The 23538-nt window shown below is 34.5% G+C and overlaps 1 protein-coding gene across 1 annotated transcript in view; it reads right to left on the bottom strand.

Annotated features, from left to right (window-relative positions):
* Window positions 1-15836: 15836 nt before the first annotated feature.
* LOC149298436 (TOX high mobility group box family member 3-like) overlaps window positions 15837-23538 on the bottom strand; it is a 55684-nt gene continuing 47982 nt past the window's right edge. Inside the window, exons 4-7 of the mRNA XM_089487417.1 lie at window positions 20408-20677; window positions 19152-19379; window positions 17992-18072; window positions 15837-16586 (exon numbers count right to left, since the gene is read on the bottom strand). Coding sequence (XP_089343543.1) covers window positions 15837-16586; window positions 17992-18072; window positions 19152-19379; window positions 20408-20677 — 1329 coding nt within the window. The remainder of the gene's footprint in view (window positions 16587-17991; window positions 18073-19151; window positions 19380-20407; window positions 20678-23538) is intronic.

Raw genomic sequence — 23538 nt, 5'->3', positions numbered from 1 at the left:
CAAAGATACCCGAAATGGCACATGGGGGGAAGAATTACCAGATTTGGAAAAAATGGCTTTGAAATAGCAAAACGCTACCTGTACATATTGCCCCATAATGTGTAGAAAAAAGCAAAAAAACATAAAAACATTGGGTATTTCTAAACTCAGGACAAATAGTAAAATCTAGTTAGCAGGTTTTTTCATTACCTTTTATAGATGAGTAAAAGATTTTTCAACTAAAAGTTAGAAACAGTCATTTTTTCGAAATTTTTCACCATATTTTATACTTTTTTTAATAGTAAATAATATGATACAATCAAAACAATGTCATCTAAAGAAATCCCTTCTTGTCATGAAAAAAAACAATATATAATGTGTGTGGGTTCAGTAAACGGGAAAGAAGAAAATTACAGCTAAACACGAGCAGCGCAGAAATGTTAAAACGGCCATTGTCACAAAGGGTACAAAAAGTAAAATCAGCCTTTGTCACGAAGGGGTTAATACAATCTAAAAAAAAAAAACATAATTCTAAAATACACTGAATATATGCTTTTATAGAGTATTGAAATCTTCCACATAGAAAAGTGTTAATTCATATATTTGTTAGAATGTAACAAATAGCATAGTAGCTAATTTTTTAAGTACTATGCAATACTCATATAGAATCCCCAGCGTTTTTTTACATATCTGAGAAAATGATATGTTTTACTTTAGAAAATCTGTATAAACAAATTTCCTTCAGGCAACATAGCGTTTATTAATTTATTCATGAGAAGAACATGCAATTTATTGTACTCCTTTGTGAAATGAATGACTTATAGTACATTTCGACCCCATTTCTGTACACTGGCATCGAGCAAACAACCATTTTTTCTGTTTCTTCCCAACAGAATTGGATTTTGAAATCAAATGTATTTCATTATCATAAGAGACACTGATGCTACCAATCGAATGTATTATTACTAATATTGGTGTTATTATATCAATTATATTGCGCCAACAATTTATGCAACGATCCTTGCAGTGCATTCATTCAAAGCCGGACTAAGATAAACTGATACATTAAGCAGAGGAAAGATTCAGCGGATACCCAACAAATACCATTCAAAAACACCTATTGGGGACTCCATCACACTATATGGCCATAAGTTGCTTAGCCCGCCACTGTGTCAAAGTACCCCAAGTTTGGCAAGTCCTATGTAATTTTCCATGGTTAAATTGCTTACCAAGGAGCTGGATCAGTGGAACCGCACTGCATTTGTAACCTAAATGAGACTCTCGAGCAATTTAAAGCCTTCTCTGGACACCATTGATGAGGCACTCGTGTGGCAGGTGGGGCTGCTCAATCCAAGGGTTTGGTCAGAACCTATATATATGCACAGCAAATAAATATACAGAAATGAGAGTGATACAATGTAAGATGAACCAATACATTAGAGGAAGAGGGACCTGCTCACAAGCTTACACTCTAGAGTCAATGAGGTATATAAAAACAAGGTATGGAGAAAGAGGAAGAGATAGTGGGGGTTGTATCAGTTGCAGATAAAGTCTTGCTGAATAGGTTGTACAAATCTCTTAGAAAGTGGGTTCTGAGGTTTTTCTTGAATATTGAAAGGAAGGGTCAAAACTGGAGGTCGGGTGGAAGTGAATTCCAGAGATACGGGGTATTCTTTGTATACATTTTATATAAAGTAGTGGATTCTTAAAAGAAGACCACTTCTCCAAAGCGTTTCACTAGAGCAAAAGTTAATTTAATACATCATGATTCTTCAAAAGAAAAATGTATTTCTTTTTACATTCTTTAGCATTTTAAAATATGCCCACGGGGGAAATGGCTTTTCAGTACAGATAATCAAAGCCAGACATTTTACTTAAAGAGTACTATATGTTTGAGAGTAATAGGTCGCTGGTCAAAATGATGAAATTAGATTTTAGCAGAACATATTCTGACCTTTCTTTAAAGCCAAACTATTTACTTTATAATGTAGAGAAATGTGAACAAATTGCATACTTATAATAAAAGCAAAGGTTATGATATATGGTAGACCAAAACATCGTGTTATTTTTTTCTGGTTTCTTTTACGCACGGAACAAAAGCACATATTGGTTACATTATGCTATCGGTGTTTTTGTTCATATACAATTTAGCAAATTATGTTTCTTTTTATTTTAAAATGAAATGCTTTTTCTCACAGGCAAGTGTCCGCATCTGTAACATTAGGATGGTAACAAGCCTGGAGCAGTTTGCAGTGTTTGTATCTCTCCATTTTTGTTGCATTTCATGAGAAATGAGTTTAGTGTTGTGTCTCGTCACACAATACTTAAAGAAAAAAAAAGTGAGGAGTGCATTGATGGGTTTAAAGGGACACTCAAATGTCCTATGCTGCCTCACTGTTGAAGAATGCATATTGTAAATGTAACTTTCAGCGCATCACACACTCCGTGATCTTGTTTTCACAGCACTGATTGGTTGCTTAAAGCAGCCAATCAGTGGCAGGGAAGTGCTCTCTTTGAGCATGCATAAGGGTTGTAGGGTTCCCCTGGAACCCCACTAAATAAGCGCTGGAGCTGCCTTGTGGTGAGTGCACTATGTAGGGTTCAGGCATCATGTTTCCACGTTGTCCTTTCTTACAATTTGATAGAAGGATGGAGGATCTACTCCAACCATGCAATTTCCCTATTTCCATACAGCTGTGAGGGGGCAGGGAAGAGGAAATTGCATGGGTCGGGGTGGATTCTCCCAGCTATCATAATCCAATCAAAGTGCATAAGTGCTGATGAGTGTCCTTTTAATCACACAACGACTTCACATAATATAAAAATGACGGTCATACTATCATTTACATTGGCTTATAATGTTATTTGCCTCCAGCAGGAGTATCAACATGAACATTATTTTTAGTCTCTAAACGATGATTGTATGGTTTGAATTTTTAGAGCAATTTCAATGAAATGTCATACATTTTAGAAGTGGATACTGATTTTAAGATACCGTGGAACATACATTTTTTGCAACATGCATTTAATAGAAAATCCTGCTCGGCCAATACCAGCTTATGTATTTTTCATAAGAAATATTTAGTTTTTGGTTAAGCTCTGCCCCAAAGAGAAACACTGAAAACACTTATGAATAGATTGGATCGAGAATGCATATGGGTTTAATTATTTTCTTTCCTCTTGGTGATTTATTTAAAAGGAACCCATAAATCCACAAAGTAGCGAATGATATCCCTAAACCATTTTAATTCTTCATAGTATACATTAAGTAACTAATGAGTAAAATATGCTGCAAGTAAAGTAATTAAATGTTTATAAAGATGGCTAAATCCACAAGTTTATTATTTACTTTACAAGGTGACTTTGATTACTTACCCACATAAAAATGGCAGTGATAGAAGTACATTAACAATTACCTGATTAATGTTATTTAAACCATTCGCCAACAAGGAACATGTTAACAAACCAGACGGAGAGGAAAGATCATGCAGATTATGAGAACAGGCAAGATGGCCGCTCCCATAGTGTACACTTAATATGGGTTCCTAAAACTCATGTATTGCATATTTTAATCTGTGACTCGTTATGTTGGTTTATTTAGTGAGCAGAGCTGTAAATTGTATGGCTTAGGAAAAATAACAGTTCCCCTTTAAACCGCATTTTTCTGTATTCTGGTAGCAATTCCATGTCTCTTGTATTTTTTTTTTCTTTACATGAAATGGAAAATTATTCATAAGGGCCCAAAGGAGTTGGTGAATCATGGAATGCATTAATATAAGCTTGGATGTCATGCACTTTTCTGCATAAATTGAATTTGAATAGTGTATTACAATGCCTAATCTTTCCTGCAAAGAAAACACACATCGTTCTGCGAAGAAATGGTAAAATTCCATTCCCTGCATGACAAATCTCCCTTAAAATTTTCTTCCCTGGACTTGTCTCGATTTCATCTCTTGCACAGTATTTGACTATTTATGATTAGTTAGCAATAAGATCAGCTGGAAATTTGTAATGAATAAAAACTATTGCCATTTTGCCTAAGGAGAAAAAAGAAAACACATTACAGACATGCACTAGATAATGACCTTCTTGTACAGCTTTGCTACTGAGATTATTTTATAAGACACCAAAGTCATATGCCATTAATCAGAAATGACACTCTTTATGCGTGTATATTTGACTTCAAGCTGCATAATGCTCTGCTTTAATAGATCGGGATAAATGACCCTACCTTATAATAGTTTTTCAAACTGACAATGATTAACGATGAAGCAGCGTTTACGAACAGAGAAGAAATTATGAAGTAAACAAGGGAAAGGGACAACCATCTCAGTTTAAAACAGATAGCCTTTAAGGTATGATCAAAAATGCATTGTGTATGCCTAGCTGTCAGCAGATGGATGCGGTAACTGAGGCCATTGATGATGTGTTATTATTGTAGAATTCTTAACTAAAATGTCATTGTACAATTTAAAAACAAAAATGGGAATCTTGTATATTTAGAAATTGTTGAATGTAAAAAATTGTATTACTGGGGGCCAATCACCATAAAGTAACATATGTTCATATATTCAAACCCAATCCCTAGCTAAAGCGCCATCATCTCAACAATAGTCATCCCCTTTCACCTAGGAGGCCCACTCAACCATTACTATCGTTCCGATCGTTGATGCCACCAATATGTTTTTTTATAAGAAACTTGGTATCTCACAGTCTAATTGGTTACTCTTGGTGGTTGAAAAAGGACAACTTAAAAAGGGACTAACAGTTCTCCATCCAACATTACAGAGCTTTAGCACGTTGACCTTGTGCAGGATCTATGTTGGCAGGATCTGGAAGATTAACACCTTTGCAATTCTATCATGTATTCTTCTGCCAAGTACTGCCAAGGGTGTTGAATATGTGTTCAATTAACATGTCTTATTTTTGTTTTTCATGTAACCTTTGTTAGAATAAAGAAATATACTGCACCTTCAAAGTGATAGATATGCTATGTAAGTCAAATGAGTTTAATATTTATCTCATTCCTAAAATTAAATCGCTTTTGCTAGGAGATTAAAAGATGTAATTGATGATTGTTATACAACAGGTAGAGTGTGGTGGAAGATAATAGTCACTTTGCCCATTTTTTCACATTTCAGTGTTTCTACATTTTCCTGATTAATCACTGATGGTGTGCATCTGATCTAAACAAATCAAAACATAATGAACTTCCAATTTGATGGCTTTATACTTTGAAACTTTCTCTATATCATTTGTTAAATGTGAATTCATAATGGGAGCTGGCTAAAAATTTAATATTGCAGAAAATTAAATGTATTCCACGTTTATGTGCTCATCTCTCCAGTTCGTTATGATTTTATATACTATTTTCTTCAGTTGCCAGTATCTTTATGTCTGAAGATGTGAAGATTATGTTTTTCTTTGCGTTGAGCATTTTAAATGGCTTTGTATATATACATATCAGTCCAAGGGTGATACAGTTATTTAAACTTTGCTTTTTACATGTAAAAAAATACTTAATATTTAAGATATATTACTTAACAGCATGGAAGTTTGGCGAGTCCTATCTAATTTTTCATGGCTATATTGATTACCAAGGAGCTGAATCATTGGGACAACATTATATACATTATATACATACATACATATATTCAGAGTTCTTTTTACATTTTTCCTTAAAATTTGGAGTGTAGTTTATAGCAAAAAAAAAGACAGTAATTGGTTTTATTTTATCCTGGATTAAAAGAAGCCTCAGAAATATATTGTAACAAACTGTACCTCCACATCTAATATCCTGACATTTTCTTGTTCAACACGACCTTTCACTGCACCAAGTAATAGTCTGCCATTTGTAATTGCTTTTGGCCTGTCTTTTATTCTGAGATTGCTTCCTTCAGGTAAATCTAAGTCACCTGGGAAACTATAAAAGCACTTGGGCGAGACACGTTGGAATAGTTAAAATCTAGAAGACGTGTTACAATGAACTGAATTAATTGTCTAGTCATTAGCATGATAAATGTTAGCTTTAATTCAACATGTTGAGCTAAAAGGGTAGTTCTCCTGTGTCTGGGTTGGAACATGATTGAACATCTTCTTAGCGCACAATGGGGTCTATTTAACAAAGTGACAGGATAGTTGTGATTTCTGTTCCTTGACTTCACTATACATTGTATGAAGGTCCAACCCCAGTGAACTTCTTCTTCTACAAGAAGATCTTGGCTGACTCTGTATAATGCACAGTTAATTTAGTGAAAGTTCTGCAAAATATCCTCATACATTGAATTATACAGGGACAACTCAGGCCTTTCCGCTGGGAAAACCTTCAACTGCGCTTCATAATGAACAGAAGAAGTGGAAATAAAACTACAACTCTCCCTTTAATAAATCCCAATGTCCACATGGTCCAACTTAGGTCTACTCAGAATTTTCTCTAGCAACTCATATATTTTGTAGCATATCAGATGGTTCATATAATGTTCAGTGTTAAAATTGTAGGAAAAAATAAATTGGTCTATACTTATTATTATTCAAAATGATAAACTACAAATACCTTGTTTCATTGTATTAATGTATCATTGTCAGAAAATCATGTGTAAGAGAGAAAGGACTATTGTCATTCGATGACAATGAATAAATAACATATTTACTCTGACAGCAGTACGTCCATTCCTGTGATAATCAAAATAGGAAAGGGCATATATCAGAGGTCCTCACCCCTCAAATGTGCCCAACGCTGTATCTCACAGAAGCTTAATTTAATGGTTCACCTGTGGTTGACCAAGAAGATCTTTAAAACATCACATTGTGTCTAGGGCAAGTACACATTAGATAAATCCAACAGGGCATGTTTACTCTGTTTTTTATTTCAAAATCAAACCTCAAATCACAATAAAGAAAGCATCCCTTCTAGTTATGAGTTCCTGACCCGCTACTTAATCCTCCTTTCACTTAAACACTGAATTTAAAAAGCGCTGTCCTTGAAAGTTCTCATGGCACGGTGAAAGCCACCATGAGAAAGGAATGACATTTTCATATATGTTATTGAGAATTAAACAATAACACAGATAAAGCATTTCTAGGACCTACTGTGCTAAAATCATAAAGCCCTCAACATCTGACTACCCCAAGAGATTCTAGTTCATTGGCTCATAAATCAGATTATGTTAAAGAACATACATAGCACGGTGACAGATATGCTGTTGATTATAAATTGTTCCAATTGAGATACACGTTTCAAACTGGTACAATTAAGCAATTCTGTTATTAAACCAGATTCTTGCTGAAGTCATCTATACAATCATAGGGGGAAAAAAACAAGTTATTGTAGAAAAAAATCCCTTGGCAGTTAAAGAATGAATAAAGGACTAAGCTACAATGAGATTTTCAAAATTCCCCATAGCTGACAATTTAATATGGTGTCTGTTCGCTGAACTTAAAATGACCCTCTATAAACTATGTTTATGAAAAAATAAAACGAGAGCTGTTCAGAAATCGGTGAGAAATGAGGTTGATTTATACCAATGGTGCCAGACTCATATTTACACATTGCATAAAGACAACCAAAAAAAACCTGTAATATAAATATATATTTTGTGTTGTACAGTAGTGATAACCTATTCTCCTTAACTGTAACTAAAATGCGTTACGTTCATTTTAAAAATCCCCAAACTCTGGACAAATTGTGGCAATTGAGGACCAAATTTAAGATCATATATCTTTATTTCGGGAACTTTGGTGTGTTAACCGATAGGTGGTAATGGCATGTAAAACATAATTGTTGATAAATTGCATTTTTGTTGATTTATCTAAAACCTTTTATAAACATCATCAAAAAATTACATATTTGGTGGCATATTTTGGTGCCATTTTATTTTGCATATTATAATAGGGTGACTACATCAGGTTTTTTCAGGACACATGGGGGATGTATAACTGACTAATTGGTTCTCTTCCATAAGTCTTTACACCCCCCCCCATACTGCAGGGCAGCATTTTATCTGGACTGGTCAGCAATATGTACAAATTATATGTGTCTTGGAAAACATGGCCGAGGTGGTCACCCTATATTATAACCTGTATAGCTTAACCAACGCAAACTTTAGCAATCATTAGTGCTTTAAAATATGGTGTCAACGGAGGGCCTTGTACAAGTTTTAGTTGATACGCACATAAAAGGGTGAGACTAGTTTAATCGGGGACGGACTGTGCTTTAATAACCAACCTTATGATAATTTTCCACTTGGATTAGCAGTAATTTCATGTAATTTGCCCCTTTAAAGTTTTTTCCAGTTGAATTTATATTTTGCCATTAAGACTTTTGACCAACAGTCTTTTCCATGGGAGGAGGTAGTGGAAACATGGCTTGTAAAATTTTGGGTTATTGAGCATAATTTTATCTTAATCCAAATAATATTTCATTTTCATATTACACTGGATCCAAAGGAGGAGTCTTTTTTTTTTGCTTCATTTTTAATTTAGTTGAACACTGTTATTACAAAAATGACAATATATGAAAATGATTGCATGTCATACAGATTAATTTCTGGGAACGTTACAGATCTAATTACGAAGACACAATCTTTTTAGAAGTTCCAGGAAATAAAATACAAAAAAAATTAACAAAAACATTCTGACCCACTCTTCAGTGTCCAAACATGATGTTAAAATAGATTCAATCAAGGTAAAATGTACTTTAAAATGTCAAAAGAACATATTTCTTTCAGCAATCTCTATCCAAGGCAAAGATTTTATTGACTGTTGGCTGAGCCAGGTTTTGTAGTATATCAACCCAAAAAAGGTCCAGGGTGACAGATTAAGTCCATTATAGGTAAACTCTCTGCCTTCCATCAAATGTCATGACAGCTCGAAATAAAATATATGTTTTATATGTCTTTCTGAAAAACTGTGACCATTTTCAATTTCAGCTGCAAAGCAGTGTGAACTATTTAGAAAATAAATCATTTATCTAAAAAGGGTTTGAATGTGAGTTAATAAATTGTTCTGTGACTTTTCATTGAGATACATCATGACAAAGCCTATTGTTGTTGAATAATAAAGTAAAACACCATATGGTATGTTCCCCATGTGTGTTTAAAAAGGCTGATGGTACAATTAACCTTATTGTGAAACGAAATTCTTTACATTTGTATAAAGGCAACAAAGGGACAGCAGTATCATATAACATAAACGAATGGACAATGTGTATTCTTGGGTTCCCTACAAATAGTGCATTTATATTGATGATCCAGTAATTGTGTAAGATTTAAACATAGCAACCTTGTGGGGAACGGGTGCATTACAAAATAAGCACAAAGCAGAACATTCCCTAATGTTCATGGCTGATCTAAAGCATGTACAACTTAATTAATGGGCCCCAATTTGAGAATGGTGAGACATTTATATACATGTTAATGGAGTGGAACTTGAATGGCCAAAAAAGTGGCCTAATCAAAAGTGCCTTACTGCATATTGTTGGCATCAACCATATTGTTTTGTTAAATGCTCGGGTAAGTAAGAGGCACTGCCATCTAGCAGTATCTTTCACTCTTAGCAAGGTTTTTGCTTGATGACAATCCAAAGGGTCCCTGAAAATGTCAATTATAAGGGTAGCACACCATCTTGATATTGAGCAGGGTAGGTTTTCCTGCTCCACCAGTAAGGAGCTTTTGTTATCTAAATAATAAGTCACTGTTTAGGGATCAAAAGCACAAGTCATAGGTCATATCACATTGAGTTTTTGACCCCAAAAGTTCTACAGTCAACTGATTGTCTTTAAACCTAATAGCTTTATTTGCTCTAATATTCCACTTCTTCTGCTGAAAAGACTATGTATCCCAGAATGTCTTTGACCAATTCCTGATTGGCTGCTTATTTCACAACAGCTATGTAACACGTTTCATTTGTGTTACAAATATAGGGGGAGGTTCAAATGAATGTTGAAAATGTCAAAAAGAACCATATTTGCTTGAAATGTTATCATAACATACAAGCAAATCTTAAGCTCTACTGGTTAATGTCAAGTTTATGTTTATGTTTAATTTGACATCTTTGTGAAATGCAATTCAAGGCTCAAAGCATTATGGTTAGAATAAATGGCCCATTAATCAGTGGCGCACGAGAAGTCTTATTAGCAAAGGGGGCAAATTATCCCTGGTTTTGCAGCACAGGGCAGCAGGTCTGGGAAGGCCATAGCCCCAAAGTTGGAATACCACAATGAAATAACAAAATGTACATTAATAATAATAATAATAATAATAATAATAATAATAATATTACATAAACTGAGAATATGCCATCTTGTGACCAGTATGTTTAAATGTATGTACTGGGCAATGTGTTCAATCAATATTAGTCTTATTTCTCCATCTATAAATAAACTCAAACACATATGTATTCAGATGCATTCATATATTTACGTATTTGCACAGCTAAAATAGAGAGCGAGCATTCCTTTCCAGTTCATATTACTCATCCTACAAGCATACTTTGTAAAAAAAAATACAAAGCGTAAAATGATCCCATTATACTGGTGTCTGCTTAGCACCTCTAATGTATGCCATTACTGATTGTGTGTTTCTATGGCAGCGAGGCCTATGAACTGCACCGAGAGACTGCCGTGATAGATTACATATACATGCTGTGTCATTTCCAATTAGCTCAAATTGACTGTGTACTGCATTATGCTGTTAGTGCGCAGAAGATCAATAAATATGTACAGAATCCAACGGCTCGCTCTTATTTTCCCATCTTATTCTAGTACGTCTCGGGCAGATCATGGTAGCACGATGTTTAATGCTGCAGCGTAGGGGGGCAGGTGGTGTATAGACACCATTCAGATTTAGCCTATTCAATCCAAAGTCTCCTAACTCTCCATTCATGCATAGCAAAACACCATCTGGTCCTGTTTGGCCTCCAGCAACCACAGCTGACCAAAAAAATGATAACAACAGCTGTTCTAACACAAAAGCCAAACAAAGGGAGGCAGGGGAAGGTTAGAACCAGGTCCGAGCCTCATATAGTGAAGAGGTTAAGACGCAGGCAGTTAATTCAAGTGATCGGGGAAACAACAAAAAAACCCAAAACATTTAATTAGTCAAAAGCATTATTTTAACCGGAGAAATGTCCATAGTATGTCATGTTCCCACCATGTGAGGGTTATTAAAAACATTGCTCATTTAATACAGCAGGAAAACTATACCCCCAATTAGAAAACGATGTAATAGGGAACAGGTTAAATGTACATAATATGTCATCTAAATTATATTATCTAATAAGTAAGGTATTGTTGCTATGTGTTTGTGTATGTATATATATATATATATATATATATAAATTTTACAATAATAATTACAATAATTATATATTTAATTAACCACAATACCATATGAATAATATTTTTTTACAATTGGCCCCCAGGCGTTAATACCAGTATATGGTGTGTAATGTAGTTATTACTCATGTATAGCTTTCTTTTTTATTTAACTTTCTTTGTTTTAAAGTTTCCTTGTCATATGTATATATATTTATAGTTATATGATGAATTTGCATACCATTTTCCTAAATACAGTGTTAGAATGGCATTAAGTAAGCTCGAATTTGACATTATCTAAAGCCCAGTAGGGCAGGAGTGATAAATATTCCTGTGTACGGTAGGCGTGCGGGGATTTCTCTTGCTTAATTTAAACCATGACATTTAAATTGAACAGTTTATATTTGAGGACATTTTTAAAACACTAATTAAACAGACTTTGCCATAATTCATGACAAATAATTCTAAAGTACTTAATTAAAGGTGTTAAAATCATGGATTTATAAAATCACTTAAGTAGCACAGTCACACCGGCAATGACTGCTTGAAGATAAAACATTCCCACTTAAGATTTCTATCTTGTTCTGGAAAAAAAAAATATAGAATAAAAAATAACGTTTTTTTTCATGTATTTTTCATGTTCTTGTATTGCAACAACTTGTGGAAGTGTATCTTAGCCTATAACACATGTAAATAACATTCAAGTTGAGCCATTGTTTAAAGATCTAGTTTCAACTCATTCCAGGTGGTCATTCAAGGAACGGCAGGTGCAAAACAAGAGGGTAAAAGGTACTTGCGTTTTACATTGTTTAATTCAATGGCTTTAGTCCTCTTTTTTTATCCAAGCCACATAGTGTTTCTTTATTACACAGTGTGTTGAAAAAGCTTGTGATAAACTGTTAATATGACAATGCATATTCAAAGAATAAAATGATGATAATCAAAGAAGGGAATCTAAAAAAAGGCTTTGAAGGAGAATGGGAATCTGTAATTTATTCTATCAATATTTTGGCCTATTTAAAGGTATCATAAAGGTCTTACAAGGAAACATCATTTTTCCTCCTGTAAAGACTCAGACCTTAATCATTCGTTGGTGTTGTCATCAGGATTCACGTACCATATGCTTATCCCATGCATGTTTGGTTAACATCAGGGAATTCATCTACAGTCCTTTCAGTGAAGTATAACTTCTTTACATTGCATCTAAGCCCCTGACCCTCTGGTCAAAAAGAAGGTCAAGAATGTATAATCTAGAACTAATGTGGCGGCCTAATTTTTGTGTGCTTATTGGGCTAGCTGATTAGCTGAAATGCAAAATAACCACTTTGGGTTTTAATTCACCTCTGGTGGATAATAGAGTTATAGACTGTCATGTTTTGGGAGACTGCTAATGAAATGCTGCTTGTAATTGACACATACAGTAGATGTTCAGCAACGTGACCTGCATAGGGATAGTGGTGTTCCAGCACTTGCTTGTCTTCCATGTGCAGGTTATAGGGTCAATGGTGGGCAGATGGGCAGAGAGAAGTCCGTTGCTCCTACAGATGGCAAACTCTTATGGGAAGAATCTTCAGCAGAATTTAGCATTATCCATGGGTCTTTCTAGAGCTCCACAAAGTAGGTAATCTTAATAATGTACTAAGAAATTGCGCTGAATCCCTTGATACTTAACCCACCATAAGTTCCATGTTAATGATCTTCTACATAATGAGCATTAAATATTCACTAACAGCAGTCCTAACATATAGTGGCATTTACTTTTTTATTTAAAGGTCTGCTTTCATATTTTATCTACTGGACCAAATCATTTCTAACAATGGTGGTTTGTGGAAACCAAAAATACTTGTGTGTAACCACTCAATACCTATACGTTAATAACAAGAATGTACTCATTAAATATTACTTTACAAATTCATTATTTATAAACTACAACATTACACCCATTCTCTATTACAACAGTAACTGTTCCCTTTCCAGATATTTTTTTTTCCCTTTTAATTTGGTCTCTGGACAAAAGTCTCAGATGATGTCATTGTTTCTGAATTACGATTCTGGTCAGGCTTTCTAGTTTGCTGTTTTTAATTTTCATTTTATCATAAGCAGTTTAAGATTGTTGCCAACAGTAATTTGCAATTTTTATCAAGACCTCTTCATTATAGCTTGTGACAGGACAGATGCTGTAATTAATCTTGCAAGACAACAGGGGAATTGTGTCCGTAACACATACGGAGCTGCAGGAAGAGGGGAGCGAGACATGGCAATAAATGAATCTACTTTGTTCTGAAATGTAAACAAGAACAAACAGATCTGACATTATCCCTCTGACTATTCCTGAGCAACCAGGTACCTGTCATGTCACATAAAACATCATGTGTACAACACCTTAGACGTCTGGGCTTTGGTAAAGCTGTAGCCTAACGGTTGATACAAAGTAACAAAATACAGCTGAGCCACTGGTTAATATTTAATCCGGAATGACTAAAGATGTAAGATGGATTGTCATCAACTGATGAGTGGAACATTTGCCTCTAGCAAACCGCCCAGTGTGAATTATGGAGCAGTGCCGAGTGTGGAAATGTCGGTAGTCTAGTGAAAACACAGTGATCTGTGATACCAACAGAATGGTTGTTTCTTAATTTGTTCAAGGTGTCAGATTAAGATAATGTGTGTGTGGGGGGGGGGTTCTGCATGATGCCAAAACGATGGCCCCCATCCTTGTACTCTTACATTGGATTCATGGCAAGATTGGTTGTAAATAATAATTTAGCATGAATTACTATTTTTAACCCATACAGTATGTAGCGTTGTGTAATGTCAAGAGGACATCCCAAGCTTCAAGTTATATATAAATGTAAGGATTGGTACTGATGACAACATATTAATGTGTTTTCTTTAGGAGTCAATCTAAAAAATAAATGTGGGATGCTGCCTGACTCCAAGATTTGTTATATTAACAAATTAATTAATGGTATTAATCAAGAAACGGGTAATTTGTAAGTAGTCCAGCCCTACTGTACATAACTGTGGAATATGATGGCTTTAACAATCCAGATAAAGTCCACCAACTGTTTCAACATAGACTGACAGTAGGATTCCATTGCAATATTTTAGCCCATCATCCCTCATAAAAGAACATATAGATGAGGTGCCCTGGCTATGCCTTTTGAGGGGTGTCAGAACTGTAAAATACTAATAAAACTAATTTAAAAGTGGAACATTAAACAAATACCACCAAATGTGATAGCTGGGGTTCAAAGGTGGATTCTAAAATAGGTTTAATTGTATAAAATATAGGGTCCTATTTTGCTTGACCCATAAAAATCTCCCCCATACCTCCAACAGCCCTTTAATTAGAAATGTCATACTGACGCAGCCTAGGGCCAAATTAGATTGATGTACAAATAAAGAACGGATAAATTAGAACAGGGCAAAAACAATATTGAGTTGATTTTCTAAAACAAACTACCATACACAGCATTACAGAAACATGTTTATTCTATCGCAAGATAAAAGCAATTTTTTTCAGTTAAGCAAAAATACAAACAACTTAACTGCTGCTATCGGAACTCATAAAAAAGTATAAAACAGCTTAAAAACACAAGAAGCGATGTAGCAATTAATGAATCTGTAACAGTGTTACATTAAAGCCTTGTTTATGAAAACCTTTTACAACAAATTATTAGTTAAAATAACAACTCAAAGAAAATATATACACCTTACTCAGGGTACCTTTTTTAAATATTCTACTGGTAGTACAGTACTTGTAGCAGTAATAGTATCTGTACAATATCTTATCATATTAAGTGCATTTCCCTTTTGAAAAATACATTATTTTAATAAGAAATGTGTCACTTAAACATCATATTCACATTTTTATCTATGCAGAATGTATATGTCGGGGACACAGAACCAATCAACATACTGTTACAGTGTATTGGAAACTTAAAATTTGGTAGCTAATGAGACAGGTTTCTTTTTAAGCATAGACAAACAAAAAATTCAGAGAAAGGGAAAAAAAAAAAAACTTTGGCAAACATCCTTGATTTACATTATACCATATGACAAAAATGCCATTAACTACATATGTTTTACAAATGCACTTGCATGATTGTGACTTTATCACTTTACAGGTAGTAACAAACATTTTAGAAGTCTGAGAGTTTCAAATGCTTACAATGCATCCTCGAAAGCACAGTGGGGATCCGACATGGGGCAGAAGGTCCATGGTTTTTAGTGATTTCCAGGTGGCTTTATTAGACCACTCATTTCACATATGTTAGGAAGAAAATGTCCAATAAATTAAAAAGGCAACACATGGGGAAAAAAAAAGTCACCTTTTCTTTACTTTTCCAGAGAGCGGATTTACAAGATGCTAAAATATGATACACAGATACATCGTAGTCCTTTATTGCCTATCTAATAGACACTTAAAGAGAATCCCTTGGTCCATTATGCACAGGCTGCATAACCTTGCTCGGACAAATTTACAACATACACTTCTTCCCTTAAAGAGATGAAATAACTTTTCAATGAATCCACCGGATGGTTAGAAAATACTGACTTGAGATAACACTTGAGTCTGTGTCTGGGACTGTAATAATGGTTGGTGGTGTTGAGATGCAGGGGGCGGGCTACCAATATGGGGAATTGGTGATGCTATTTGGGTAGGTACCCCAGACTGAGAAGTAGCAGGAGATTGTTGCTGTGGAGACATTTGAGACTGATGCTGCATTTGCTGCATCTGTTGTTGCTGCAACTGTTGTTGCTGCATCTGCTGTAAGTGTATGTGTTGAAGCTGCTGTTGTATTTGCTGCTGCTGTTGTTGCTGCAGCTGCTGCTGCATGTGATGTTGAAAATGTTGCTGCTGCATCTGTTGCTGGATCTGCTGGTGCATTTGATGCTGGTGTAGCTGCTGCTGTTGCATTTGTTGAAGCTGTTGTTGCTGTAACTGCTGAAGCTGATGCTGCTGTGTCTGCATGGAAGGACTCACTTGAGAGGAGGGTGGTGTGGCCACCATTGGTGCACCCATGGAGCTCATCAAAGGTGTTCCCATGCTACCTGGCATGTTGGGTGAAATAGTAACAGATGTGACAATCTGGCTTGAAGGTAACCTCATGTTTAAAGGTTTGGGTGCAATCGCCCTTGGGAGAGATTGCTGGAGATTCTGTGCAGCAACTGAAACAGATGTATGTTGGGAAAGTGAATTGTTGAGCAGCAGGCTGGAGGACAAGTTGGTAGATGCCAATGTTTGCTGGACGGAGCGTATTGTCTGAGCTTCAGCAGATTCTGCAGCAGCCTAAAGTGCATTGGAATAAAGAAAATGTGAACTCATTAACAACTCAGATTTTTTAAATAAATTTAGTTTTAAAAAATGACAGTGTCACATACCATATGCAGACATAAGACCAAAGCAACCCGGATAACTCAGAATGACTTTTAATGTCATGTACACATAGCAATGTGTCTTCACTTCTAATATAACAAAATCTAGTCTTGAATACAGTTAGATGCTTTTCTGCAATTTCTGTTGTAGCAATTTACTTTGTGTCATAGAATAAGAGTTCTGAGAATAAGAGTCTAGAATAGTGGTTGGCCAATATTGTAGTATACAGCTCAAGATTGGAGCAAGACCCAGGACCAGCTTGCCAGCCCATGTAGGTGCCAATGGGGCTCATCCTTCAGAAACATAAGGAACAGCTTTAGATGTTTCGATCACAGGTCTAGAAAAAATACTTGAAAGCTACACAAAACTGGTACAGATTCGAGGTCAAGATTGTAAACCGAGATGTGACCTCTCCACTAATTTATTTTTTTGATCTTTAAGTATGGGCCATGACTAATGTATTTTAAGCATATAGCAAAGTAAAATAAATAAATCTGGGTGGAACTGATGATTACTCAAAGATTGTGCAATTTTAACTTGTTTTTGTCCAAAATCCCCTCATTAATAATAGGCACTTCTGATCTCTTTGTGTGAATTAACTTGAATTTTTAACAAGGCAGCTCTGATCCTAGTAGGACATTAAGATCTGTTTGTGCACTAATGTCTTTTCTACAGTTTTGCATCAGCAGAGGCTATTCATAAAACTCTTTATCTAAATTACATCTGCTAATCAGATTAAAGAAGAAACACAATAAACAACCACTCCTCATTCTTGTAGCCCAGCTCTGTACCTAATTGCTTCTTCAAATTTGTTTGAGCTTTAACTGAAGGCCTTGATGTGGGAATGGACTGATTTTTAACAAGCTTACATGGGTTTGGTAGCTACTTTACTTTTATATACAAAGTGTTTCACCAAGAAGAATACATACGTAATGGGATTTTATACAGTCGGTCACAATGTCGATATCAAATTTATTTTTTCTTAACAGCCCTGCTCACCTATCCACTATAACATAAAATAATCTATTCACTAAAGGGAGAGTTTGCATGAGAGTTGTGTTTTTAAGTACTTGACTTCAAAATTAAACTTGGGACAACAGCTTATACACAGATTCAGGCTTGTTTTCTGTCTATACAACTAAGACGAGACCAAGGACTGATTAAGGCTTACTTGAAACTACAAAAAAACCTTACAACCCAAATGAAATGTATAACTGGCAGTGGCCACTCATTCAAAATAAGACCAAAATAAGAAGTTTATTTCCACAGTTAAATATGAAATTATATCTCAGATATGAAATGTTCTACTGAAACTTACCTTAGACACTAGACTTGCTCTATAGGCTGCAAGAGCTTTCAGATATTCTTTTTTGGCAGCTTCTGTTTTTCTTTTATATACCTTAAAAATACAAGATCGTTATTCGTTAAAATGATTTCTGATGGAAATTGTGCACTAAGAATTACTAAGGGACGTTTATGAAACATATAATGACACTATTTTGGATTACATTCTATACTAATCCCTATATATATATATATATATATATTTATATATAAAGTGTACTCTTTTGAAGCAGTTATGTAGCCCCAGCTAAAAACCTCTAATAATGTAAAGCCAAAAATGAATGGTTATTCTGTTTAAATTAGCTTAAATAAACTTGTTTGGTTTCACGAAACATAAAATTTAAAATGTACAATGGGAATTTAAAATACATATTGAGTTAGATAAAAATGACGTGTATATAGTTTAATCTATGCCAGTGCAGTTCATTAAATATCCGGACCCCTTTTCGTTAGAATAAGACTTCAGTGGTCCATTTTTTTTTCTATTGACTGCGACTATATTTTGCCTGCCTCCCTGAGTGACTTACTCTGGCCCTCAATAGCAATTTGTGTGTGTCTTTGTACAATTGCCATTCAACAAGGACCCAGTTGTTTCACAGAGCCAAAACTTCCCCTTTATAAATCAGCATCGTTAAATCATAACGCGGAAAGTCTGGTAGAAAGCAGATGCCTTGGAAAACTTGTACGGACTGCCTTTAAGTTTCATTAGCAACATTCAAACCACAGAAATAATGAAACAAAAAACTTTAAAGGTTCAAGTGTGTTTGAAAGTTTTAATATTATCAAAAAAAATATATTTTCCATGTATTGTAAACATTGCCGTAAAGTTCTACTAAAAATAGGAGAACAGTAGTAAAGAAATGTTTTCAATAGACATCTTTAAATACTATAGTGCTATGTATTGAATGATGAAAACTACTTCTATTGTATTTCTATTGTATTTTTAATGGAATTTCTAAATTAATTTACAGAACAGTAATCTGTCGACTCAGAACATTTGTTGGTCTTTAAAAATAATGGTCTTTTTTGTACATGAAACATTTTTTATTGATGTCTAATGAAAACATATTCAGTGTTTACAGAAATACTTTTTAATTTTATAATGATAAATGTCATTAATGACAATGTGTTTACCTGTTTTTGTTCTTCTCCTAAGCCATCCCACATTGAGGCCACAATTTTCGACACCTCGCCAAAAGTAGCATTGGGATTTTGTCCTTTGATTGCTGCTTGTGTGTCTCTAAAAAACAAAGCATAGGCAGAAACCGGCTTCTGAGGTTCATTGGGGTCTTTCTTTTTCTTCTTCTTTGGTGTCTTTGGTTTCTTGCCAGAGTCTGGTGCAGCTCTTTTCTCTCCGATTGTCTACCAAGGTAATTTAAAAACACAGTTAAATGTATTTATTTTTGATTAAGTAGCACAATACCAATAAAGGTTCCTCCAATATAAAAAAATGAATCATGTTCATTCAGCAATACATGTGTGATAGTATTTGCCATCCAACATTAAAGCTTATACCATACATTTCAAAAGCTAAAATCCCATTATAGTAAAAATACATTTGTTCATCAAAACATCGAAATATTTTTAGGCTCAAGACTAAATGTAAAAGGAACAGTAACCATATGAATTTTGCTACTTACAGCATATCAAATGAAGGTGACTTCCAAAAAAATATTACATGCTTTAGCATTGGTGAATATGCAGCGTTTTAAAAACTGTCATAAAATTAACTATTTTTAATTCAGGATGAAATTGAGATTTTGAACTTTGTTTTATTGACTGCAAGGTACAGTTGAAAATTCATTCTTAACTGACATTGAAGTTTCAGAACTTCTACTGCATGGGAATGGCACAAAACAACCAAAAGTAGGGAAAAATGTTTTTGTTTTGTTTTTTTAAATATGCCTAAACGGAGCAGAGTCTGGGTAGGAAAGGTATGGCTAGCTGCAGAGACGTGAGAGTACACTAAACACTGTTCTCCCCACCTGGAACCCCTCTGGAACAGCTGCTCTATTTAAGAAGCTCCAAGGCCAATGTGAAGACTTCCCAAGCATGCTCAAACATACCACTAATGTAAACACACTGAATTGTTACAAGATGGTAATCAAAGTCACCCCTTTTCTGCTTTGTAGGGTGTGTTTTTTCAATGTGTACGTACTTCTGATCTCCTACTCCACAAGAAACAACTACTGTCATCTACCAAATGGTTTCTCAAAAATTCTCTGGATGCATATGTTCTACATGAAATGTTACCTTGGCCATGCAGTGGAAAAGTCAGTTTTCCTCTTATATGTACAGATCGCCTTGTCATACAGTAAACTTACTTTTCCACATTTCTATATCTTAAAAAAAGAATATTACATAATTAAATATGTATTTACCAAACTCACTCTGTTTGTTTCATCAGCATCCTCTTCGTTGACGGAACTAGAAGGTGATGGTGTCGCCGACTTGCTTGCAGGTGGAGAAGGAGATGTATGTGGGATGACGGTGCCACCAATATTGAGTCCCAGTTGTGCACTGAGCTGGGATTGGTTTATGGTGGTTAGTTGACTAGGAGACATTATTCCCGCCCGTGCCACATCAGTCATGTGAACCAGCGATCTCATAATTAAGGAGTGATCTTGTCGATACTGAGCCATCTGGGCATGTCTTTGGTCCTAAAAAACAAAGGTAAAGAGGAAACGCTGGTGGTGTTTTTCATGTTTTTCAATTCCATTTTACAATAAATAGAAATAGAAATACAATTCATGTACTGTACTTAGGTAATAATACACACCGAATAGGCTCATTATTTTTTTCTTATATTTCATATTATACATGTATTCAAAATAATGATTTATGTATCAGAACATTCTGTTTTCTAACATTCAGCTATTTTCACAGTATATATTTCGAAAGACTCAATGTCATTTTTTTGTCTCTTCAGAGCCTAACATTTGTAACACCTTTTCGAATCTCTGCATTATTTGCTTTTAATTTTTGGCTTGATAAATGGTCACCTATTTGCATTGGAAGGATTTGCAATGAGATTTTTCAAAAAAGAAAACACTCAAGGATAATAGTGTGGAATATTCTATTAAAAGAAGGAAAATAGAGGGAAGTAATATTGTAATATGTCTTTAAGGACATCCAAATAATGTATTGGCAAAGCTAAATTTGTTTGGTACAATAGGTACATTATTTGTACAAGACTGTTATTTACACTTGTAAGAGCAATTTAATGGGCACCAAATTATTTTACTAAATTATATTAATTAAACAGTATTAGATGTACTATTTAATAGTTTTTTGGTAATTAAATCTAAACATGAAAAACATGATTAATAGGCTTATTTTTTCTTTATTTCAATTAATCTAATTGACTCTTTATTATTCTACTAGTATATACCTATATAGGCCTAAGAAAAGTATTTGCATAAAAATGTTGCCTACCCTGGGTCAATGTTGCCCAAGTATTTTGTAGGGATTACAGTCAATTTAAAGAAAACCTCATGTTTTTTACTATTAGATATTGGCTTTCATGGTGTATAGCTCTCAACATAAATGCTGGACAGCAATGGTCTACGTTAAACCAGATTCTAAGGTAAGGGTATTAGTTACTGAAACCATAGCTGTCAACCTTAATCGTTGACCATTTTGTGTGTATGGTAATTAATAATTCTAATTGTGATTTGCCAATACAGTTACTTATACATATATATCATGGCCAGTGGTTGTTTTAATTGAGATCTTGGGATCTCCAAAATATGTGGCCATTGGAGATTGGAGTTGTACAAAAAAAAAAAAATATATATGTATATTAATATATAACTTGCACATTTAAAAAAAGTATAAAATATGATTTTTTTGGATAAAATAAATCTTCCCTAAAGTATATTTATTAGCATGCAAACATTATTCAGAGCAGAGAGATTTACATATGAAACTCTGAGTAGAAGAAAAGGAATCATTAAGAAATCATATGCAGAGTGTGTTAATTTACTTGGCTTGAATAAATTTAAAAGTCAAAGCTATAAATTGATTTGATGTAAAATAAAATGTCAATTCTATAGACACTTACTAGGAGGCAATAAAATGTCTATTTTCTCCACTTGCGTTCTAATGACTGCTGAAAGAAGTGCTTCTGTTCACTCTGCACTGTTATTGTATTTTTAGTTTGTTCTTCTTTTAATAGACTAACATATTAACCTTGTTTACCCTAGTGTATAGTGCTCTTAGTTCTTGCGGGTACAATACAAAGCCTATTAGTTTTTTGTTCTATTCCAAAAGATTTAATGGAAAAATCAACTATATTTCCTAACAGTCTTCATGTATGATCACAGAGAGACCTATTTAAAAAGTGGAGGTGGGGTTGAACATTTTGTAACCCTGTGGAAGTAGAGCTGCAATGAGCTGCATGGAAGTCAAGCTGAAGACAGTTGCATGTGTTTGGGTATGTGTGTCTCCCTGGATTTGTCTGTGTGTCTGGGTATGCTAGCATGTTTGTCTGTCTGGGTTTGCGTGTGGGTACACATGCAAACCAAGACAGAAATGCTATGTTTGTATGTCTGTCTGGGTATATCAACATGTCTGGGTATGTCAACATGGTTGTCTAGGTTTCTGTGTGTGTGTATGTCTGGGTTTGTGCGTATGGGTGTCTGCGTATGTTAGTGTGTGTTTCTAGTCATGTTTGTGTAAGTGTGTTTTTGTTTCTGGGTATGTTAGTGTGTATGAGTGTGTGTTGGAGTGCCTGTGTTAATGTGCATGTGTGTTAGTATTAAACACATTGTTCAAGTTGTGCAGAAATAACCCAGGTGGATCTGTACTAATAAAGGGATATTTAAGAATGTCAGCTTGAATTAGCATATTTACTTACATTGTATTGAATTTGGAGATGTATAGTTTATAATACATTTGTCCCTGAATAAATTGTAGAAAAGGAATGCCTAATATTCTTAACAATTGTAATTAAACACAATGATACTAAGTGTTTATGTAATGAACATGAGACCAAACTTTCAACAAATATAGGTTATTCTACAGATGTCAACTGAGTATTTAACTAAAGGAAAAACAAGGTTCTACATTTTTCCATTCTTCATTCTTTTCACATCACAAATGTTTGTTCCAACAAATCTTCAATATATATGGTCTTTGTCCCCTTAATCCTTATTTTCTTTTTACCATATTCACAGCCTCCCTAATCACATTGGCTCTTGTCACCTGTTTCCCCTCCTAATCACCAAAAACCACATGCTTCCTTAATAAACTAAAACTTCTTAAATACACTGTTGACACCTATTTGACACACACATGTTTATATTTAGAAAATATAGTAGAAGCATTGTCTGTTCTCATTATTATTTTTTAAAGTTCCAAAAAGGTCCATAGACTACTGATTCTTTAATTATATCTTTATAAATCACCTTTGGTCTTGTCATTTTTTTTATGCCCCATTCATAATGCAAAACAGGAATACATTAGTTCCTAACACCCACAAATATAATTGCAAATGTTTATGAATTCCAGTATCCAACCC

The sequence above is a fragment of the Sceloporus occidentalis genome, unplaced genomic scaffold (genome assembly GCF_023333645.1).
Source record: "Sceloporus occidentalis isolate IW3139 unplaced genomic scaffold, rSceOcc1.0.p SCAF_32, whole genome shotgun sequence".
Taxonomy (NCBI): Eukaryota; Metazoa; Chordata; class Lepidosauria; order Squamata; family Phrynosomatidae; genus Sceloporus; species Sceloporus occidentalis.
The sequence above is the reverse complement of the archived record's forward strand: the minus strand, read 5'-3'. Positions and strand labels throughout refer to the sequence as shown.